This window comes from Rhinopithecus bieti, unplaced genomic scaffold, assembly GCF_001698545.2.
Source record: "Rhinopithecus bieti isolate Rb0 unplaced genomic scaffold, ASM169854v2 scaffold_2247, whole genome shotgun sequence".
NCBI classification, from domain to species: Eukaryota; Metazoa; Chordata; class Mammalia; order Primates; family Cercopithecidae; genus Rhinopithecus; species Rhinopithecus bieti.
In genome coordinates this window covers 1,570,042-1,578,013 of record NW_016803732.1, presented here as the reverse complement: position 1 = coordinate 1,578,013, position 7,972 = coordinate 1,570,042, and the positions used below count along the sequence as shown (strand labels likewise).

General features: G+C 42.2%; 1 protein-coding gene across 1 annotated transcript; it reads right to left on the bottom strand.

The window, feature by feature from the left end:
- Positions 1 to 203: 203 nt before the first annotated feature.
- PABPC3 (poly(A) binding protein cytoplasmic 3) lies at positions 204 to 2,454 on the bottom strand. Its single transcript, XM_017852345.1, has one exon. The coding sequence runs from the start codon at positions 2,356 to 2,358 to the stop codon at positions 448 to 450; it is 1,911 nt and encodes a 636-aa protein (XP_017707834.1). The 5' UTR covers positions 2,359 to 2,454; the 3' UTR covers positions 204 to 447.
- Between the last annotated feature and the right edge of the window lie 5,518 nt (positions 2,455 to 7,972).

Here is a 7,972-nt window from a genome sequence, read left to right as displayed (position 1 = left end):
CAAGAATTTTATAATCCAAACTATGTTTCCTTGCTCAGTTATCAATTCTGTTACTTAAAACAGAACTGACATTTTGAGCTATTCCACAGTAAAGAATTACAAAATTAAAGAAAGGAATGCTTTAAATTTTTGTACTTTGCTGAAAATTCTTTTCCCCAGGGTCTATAAAACATTAACTTGTTTTTATATTTTACTATTTTTTTTGTATTTAAATCAATTAAGTAATCTTTTTTGTTTTTTGTGTTTTTAAATCAGTAAGTAATCTAGGACTAGCATCATATTTGCTAGACCTGGCATTTGCTCGGTACATAAGGTTCAAAGTTTCCTTTCCATTTTTTATTTATTTTCGATTTTGCAATTTTTTTTCTCATAGTATTTAAGTTTCTCGATGTTTAGATATTTTTCTTCGGTGAAGCACAAGGTTCTTTTCGTGGTCTCTGATCAATTTTAAACAGTTGGAACACCGGTGGCACTGTTAACTTCTTTCTGGGTAGCCTCTTTAACTTGGTGGGCTTGTAGTACAGCTACAGCTTCGTCAACCTTAGAACGGAGTGACTGTGGAGACTCGAGCATATGAAGAAGTTCTGAATTATCAATCTCCAACAACATGCCAGTGATTTTACCAGCAAGAGTAGGGTGCATGGCTTGAATAGGAGGAAAGAGCCGTTCACCCAACATTCGCTTCTGCTCTTGAGGAGGGGCAGATGCCAACATGGAAGCAGTCAAAGTTTCCTGACCCTGTACATGAACAGCAGGCTGTTGCATTGTAACTTGTGGCTGTGCATTAAGATGTTGCTGAGGATTGCGAACTCCCGCAGCATATTTATACCGTAGAACCGTGCGCACAGCAGGGGTAGCTGCAGCAGCAGCAGCTGCAGGATGTGGACCCACTGTCGGTGTTGATGTGTTAGCAACACGCTGCGTTGACATGACTCGTGGAACCTGTGAGGAAGTTGGTCTCATAGTACTAAATGGTAGCCTAGGAGCAGCTGGGCGGATAGCACCGGGTTTATTTTGGAATGGATGAGGTCTGGCACCCTGAGCAGTCCAGCAAAGACTTGGTCTTAGTTGAGCATTTTGGCTAGGAGGATAGTATGCAGCACGGTTCTGAGTCTGTGGAACAGCTGCCATGAAGTAACCTGAAGGAGGTGCTGGCTGGTAGGGGTTGATTACAGGGTTGGGCACAGCCCGTACACTTGCCATTCTCTGCATATACTCGTTAGTGAGGTGAGCCTGGCGCTCTTCTTTGCGCTGAGCTAAAGCTACATACAATGGCTTTGTGGCCACAATTCTACCGTTCATTTCTGTAACTGCTTTAGTGGCTTCTTCTGGGGAGGAGAAACATACGAAACCAAACCCTTTGCTGCGACCACCTTCCATCATAACCTTTGCACTAGTGATTGTACCAAATGGAGAAAATGCTTTCCGGAGACGTTCATCATCAATATCATCATCAAGATTTTTCACATAAAGATTAACAACCTGGTATCTGGTGATCCTATCTTGCTTCATCTTTTCAAATTTGCGCTTAAGTTCCGTCTGCCGTTCCACTTTTTTCTGAGCTCGACCAACGTAAATTTGTTTTCCATTGAGCTCCTTTCCATTCATCTCATCTACAGCTTTCTGTGCATCTTCATGTCTTTCAAAGCTCACAAATCCAAATCCTTTGGATTTTCCACTTTCATCAGTCATTACTTTCACACTTAAGGTGGGCCCGAACTTGCCAAAGAGATCCTTAAGGCGCTCATCGTCCATGTCTTCTCCAAAATTCTTGATGTAAACATTGGGGAACTCTTTTGCCCTAGCTCCAAGTTCAGCTTCTCGTTCTTTACGAGACTTAAATCGTCCAACAAATACTTTCCGATCATTTAGGAGCATTCCATTCATTTTTTCAATAGCTCTTTCAGCCGCTTCGTGTGTCTCAAAGTGTACGAATCCATACCCCTTGGAACCATTTTCATCACAAACCACCTTACATGAAAGGATGTTACCAAAAGCAGAAACTGTATCATACAGTACTTTATTATTAATGGATTTATCCAGATTTTTAACGAATATGTTGCCCACTCCACTTCTGCGAAGTGATGGATCACGCTGAGACCACATGATGCGCACTGGCTTGCCCTTTATAACATCAAAATTCATGGTCTCCAGAGCACGCTCCGCGTCCTTCGGGTGCTGGAAGTTCACATACGCATAGCTGGAGGAGCGGCGGGTGATCACGTCCCTACAGACCCGGATGGAGAGGATGGGCCCCGCCCGGCTGAACTTCTCATAGAGCATCGCCTCGGTCACGTCGGGGTGGAGGTCCCCCACGTAGAGTGAGGCCGTTGGGTAGCTGGGGGTGCTGGCGTTCATTCTCGGCACGGCTGCCCACAGGGACACAAGCCGCGACCGTTCCGTGAGAGTAGACCGTTCCGTGCCAGGGCGGGGACCGGAACCGGGGGGAGGGGAGCGAGGGCAAGCGTAGAGGGACAAAAATCAACCGAAATCGCAAACTACTCAACGGTCACAGAACGGGGTGGATCCGCTGCCGCTGGCTGCCGGCTGCCAACTGGGAGCCAGAGGGGCGGTGTGGGGTCCGGGCAGCGGGGAGGCCTTGGTCTCTTGGTTCCTTTTTGGAGCTGCTGCGGGGCTGCTGGCGGGCGGCTCGGGCTTAGCTGCTTCACCGGGTTATTTTGTAAAAGAGCATTAATGATTTCTAAGATGATTTTTATCATCCAAATTTAAAACGCCTAGGAAAAAATAAACGAAAGCATTTTTTTCTCCTTTCTACTTTAGTATGTTTTTATATATGTTCTACTTTACACAAATATATTTTATGAAATATTTTCTCCTTTTACCTCGTCTGTACTAAAAATACAAAAAATTAGCTGGGCGTGGTGGTGCTCACCTGTAATCCCAGCTACTCGGGAGGCTGAGGCACGAGATTCGCTTGATCCCAGGAGGTGGAGGTTGCAGTGAGCCGAGATCGTGCCACTGCTGTCTAGCCTGGGTGACAGAGCGAGACTCTGTCTCAAAAAAAACCCAGCCAAACAAAAACAAAAAAACATGACTTTTTATATTATATAACAATATAAAACATAATAAATATGTATTTTATTTTGTTTTGTTTTATTTATTTATTTTTGAGACGGAGTTTCGCTCTGTCGCCCAGGCTGGAGTGCGATCTCGGCTCACTGCAACTTCTGCCTCGCGAGTTCAAGCAATTCTCTGCCTCAGCCTCCCGAGTAGTTGGGATTACAGGCGCTCACCACCAGGCCCGGCTAATTTTTTGTATTTTTAGTAGAGACGAGGTTTCACCATCTTGGCCAGGCTGATCTTGAACTCCTGATCTCGTGATCCACCCACCTAGGCCTCCTAAAGTGCTGGGATTACAGGCGTGAGCCACCACACCCAGCCAATAAATATGTAATGTTAATATAGTATTATATATGATATAGTCTCTTGAGGTCAGGTTGGGATTCATTGTTAAGTATAAGTTTTATAATTATAAGTACACAGTCTTAATCTTGTGACCTAATGTAGCTACATATCTAAGTAATCGATGATCTGAAATAATTCTATTTAAGAAAATCCTTTAAGAAAGGTCCAGTCCGACAAAAAATACCAGTTGTGGGGAGGATCTGTTCATTTTGTTCATGTTACAAATAATTTATTATAGACTTTTTTTTTTTTTTTTTCTTAGATGGAGTCTCCTTCTGTCACCTGGGCTGTAGTGCAGTAGTGCGATCTTGGCTCACCGCAACCTCCGCCTCCCGGGTTCAAGGGATTCTTGCGCCTCAGCCTCCCGAGTAGCTGGGATTACAGGTGAGCACTGCCATGCCTGGCTAATTTTTGTATTGCTTTTAGTAGAAACGGGATTTCACCATGTTGACTAGGCTGGTCTAGAACTCCTGACCTCAGGTGATCCGCCCACCTCCGCCTCCCAAAACTCTGGGATTACAGGCGTGAGCCACCGTGCCTGGCCTAGAGGGTTTCTTGAAATAGTGTTTGCCACTAATATAAAATTCAATTAAAAATTTAAAAATTAAGTTGATACACAACTTTTTAGGAACACATCCATCATTTCAACAATGTAGGCTTGTAAAAAACAAGTGCTAGGAAAGGTGTGATTACTCAACAATATGAGATCGATTTTCTGCCTCATTAACAAAAGCAAAATGCTCTTCCAGAGAAAGGCAGCTTTGCAGAACCATGTCAGTGTGTTTATGGGCAGGAAAGCAGATTCACAAAGATGTGAGAATGGACTTGCTCTCATTCCCAACAGACGCAGCCTACGGAATATACACTTGGGCGGAAGAAACCCCGGATGAATGTATCAAAATTCCAGGCTTCTTGGAGACTTATGATTTAATTTGTAACTTCATTTTCAGATTTCCCAGAAGTTTTGAGGATTGCAATCCCAAGCCCAGTGATGGTAGAGCATTTAAAACAAGCCTAGATGCAGGAGGTCATTTCCACTGGGCAACTAATCTGTCGATTGTATTATGGTTTAGAGAAAACCCTGACTGGAGTGCAGTGGCTGTAGCTCACTGCAGCCTCCACCTCCCAGGCTTAAGAGATCCTCCCACCTCAGCCTTCCAAGTAGCTGGGACTAGAGGCTCGCGCCACCACACCCAGCTAATTTTTGTATTTTCTGTAGAGATGGGGTTTCACCATATTGCCCAGGCTGGTCTTGAACTCCTGAGCTCTCCAACTCCTGAGCTCAAGCAATCCACCCACCTCAGCCTCCCAAAGTGCTGGGATTACAGGCATGAGCCACCACGCCTGGCCAGAGAAATTTATTCTTTCCCAGATCCTTCTAAGTTTATACTGGCATATTATATGGTTTAATCACAGCTCTCAGTCACCATGGTTTCCAAAGTAATGGGGAACAGAAATCCCCACGTCTAATTCCTACACTTTCCCTCTTCCCTTTTGTGGAGCTTCCTTTTCATTTCACGATTTTCAGCAATTATAAGTTATTCCCTCCTCTCCTGGGAGAGTTGGTAATCTGAAAGAAAACATCTCGTCTTTGGTTTGTTGTCAGATAAAACTGAAGGTAGTCTTATGCACAAATAAGGCAGAATAAAGTCGGTTCTTATGTTTAAAAAAGAATTAAAATGGAAAGCCTCAAATATGGGCTGTCAGGCTACCCTGTTGACATATTATTGTGGTCAATGGTGTCGAATTGTACAATGGGGTTGTAAATGTTGCACCTACACATATTGTCCAAATAGAAACGTACAAAATGACACTTTTATCCTTGTCCAAATAGAGAAGTACAAAAATACACACTTTTGGGCAAAGAACATGAGTAGACACTTCTTAAAAGAGGACATACATGTGACCAACAAACATGAAAAAAAGCTCAATATCACTGATCACTGCAGAAATGCAAATCAAAACCAGAATGAGATACCATCTCACACCAGTCAGAATGGCTATTACTAAAACGTCAAAAAACAACAGATGCTGGCGAGGTTGCAGAGCAAAACGAACACTTTTACACTGTTGGTGGGAGTGTAAATTAGTTCAACCATTGTGGAAGACAGTGTGGTGATTCCTCAAAGATCTAGAGGCAGAAATGTCATTTGACCCAGCAATCCCATTACTGGGTATATACCCAAAGGAATATAATCTTTGTATTAAAAGATACATGCCCTCATATGTTCATTGCAGTACTGTTCACAATAGCAAAAACATGGAATCAACATAAATCCCCATCAGTGATGGACTGGATGAAGAAAATGTGGTACATATATACCATGGAATACTATACATCCATAAAAAGAAACGAGATCACGTTTCTTACAGGGACATGGATGAAGGTGGAGACCATTATCCTTAGCAAACTAATGCAGGAACAGAAAACCAAATACCACGTGCTCTCACTTGTAAGTGGGAGGTAAATAATGAGAACACATGAACATGTAGGGGGAGAACAACACACACTGGGGTCTGCTGGAGGGTGCAGGGGAGGAGGGAGAGCATCAGGAAGAATTGCTAATGGATGCTGGTTTAATACCTGGGTGATGGGATGACCTTTGCAGCAAGCTACTATGGCATACGTTTACCTATGCAACAAGCGGGCACATCCTGCACATGTACCCCTGAACTTGAAATAAAAGTTGGAAATTAAAAAAATATTTTGAAGAAAAATACACACTTTCAAGACTATGAAAATCAGCATAGGTAGGAACCCAAAAGACAATGAATAGAAAGAAAATCATAAGACCATTTCCATTGGTCAGAGTCTGTAAGTCTGGTGAAGAGCTGAAGAAGCAGCATGTCTAATCCCATCTCATTAATCAAGCTGGCCAACGAAGACAGATGCCTGCTCTTGGTCCATTCTGTCTGAATGAGGCTAGAAAATGGTCACCGTGCAACATGGGAGTTGACAGGCATGAGGAAGTCTAAGCTGGCCAGCTTGGCCCTTCAAGCCGTTTTCTGTTAGAAAAGAAATGGTTTGGGGGTTGCTTTTATTAAAAGAAAAAGCCTTACCAAGAACTTCATTTACCCTATCTGCCTAAAAACTATTTCCTTTGGGAGGCCGAGACGGGCGGATCACGAGGTCAGGAGATCGAGACCATCCTGGCTAACACGGTGAAACCCCGTCTCTACTAAAAATACAAAACCTAGCTGGGCGAGGTGGCGGGCGCCTGTAGTCCCAGCTACTCAGGAGGCTGAGGCAGGAGAATGGCGTGAACCCGGGAGGCGGAGCTTGCAGTGAGCTGAGATCCGGCCACTGCGCTCCAGTCCGGGCGACAGAGCGAGACTCCATCTCAAAAAAAAAAAAAAAAAAAAATTAGTTCTTAATGACTTTATTTCCCCAAGATAACTAAATTTAACTACTTTTAGGGGTGTTGAAAGATGATTCTTTTGGCTATTTCCCACTGAAAAGGGGTGTCATGTGGAGGAACAGCAGCTGGGCCTTCTCCTGAGGTTGATTTAATGGTTCTTGGAAGAATGGGATGTCCATGTTTGGCTCTGCTCATAGCACTATTTGGAGTTTGACTGCTTCTAGGCGAAAAGAGATAAATTTTACAAGAAGATTTAAAATATAGGGTTAGAATATAAGCATTAAGATTACCACCATTAGTGGGGGTCTTATAGACCTTAACTGAAAGCAGAGTTTGGTACCTGTTAGTTACACCAATGGATTGCAATACCAGTTTGCCTGCACTAGATGTCGCTGTACATTACCAGAAATGTTAATATAAAAGTAAGACTTTCCTTGAGAAATGGAAAATATTTCCCTCTTGACTTGCCATTAGAGAAGAAATTTAGTCTAGGCCATCTTTATAACTTGCAATATGATTGGGAGAAATACATTATTGGGTGGCTAAAATAACTTTAGCATTAATTTTGACAATTCCTTTTCTTTATTTTTTCATGACTTTCACAGACCCTCTTAAAACACACTTCAACTTTACGACTTGTCTTAAACATCCTCCCTTTAAACAACCAGTCATTTCTTTCCAGGACAAGTATTTACAATACAAAATCCTTTCTTATATAAAATTTCTTTCTTTATAACCTTTTTTTTATATAGCTTAGAGTGTATTATATTACCAATCTTTAGTAAAAAGCTCTATTAATCTTAATGATAGCAAAACTTTTATGCTTGCTTCTTATCTGTAACTATTACTCCTGCTATAATCAAAACAACTTTGACTAAATTTCTCCTGCAATTATTAATCCTTTTATAAGGATGATAATCAGCCAAAATATTACAGCAATTAGAATTTTACAACCAGAATTCCACACTGGGTGCCACAGTGTATAGTCCTATTGCAAATAGTAGCATGACTGTAACAAGTTCCACAAGAGTGGCATAGTAAATAATTTTCGTTTAAAACTTTACTTGCCAAGATATAACATTTCCCTTCGGGGATTTACAAGGTTACAAATGCAATCTCATGTATCATTAAAATTTCCCTACAGATACGTGTTAAAAAGAAGTTCTAATATTTGGTGGCAAATTTTG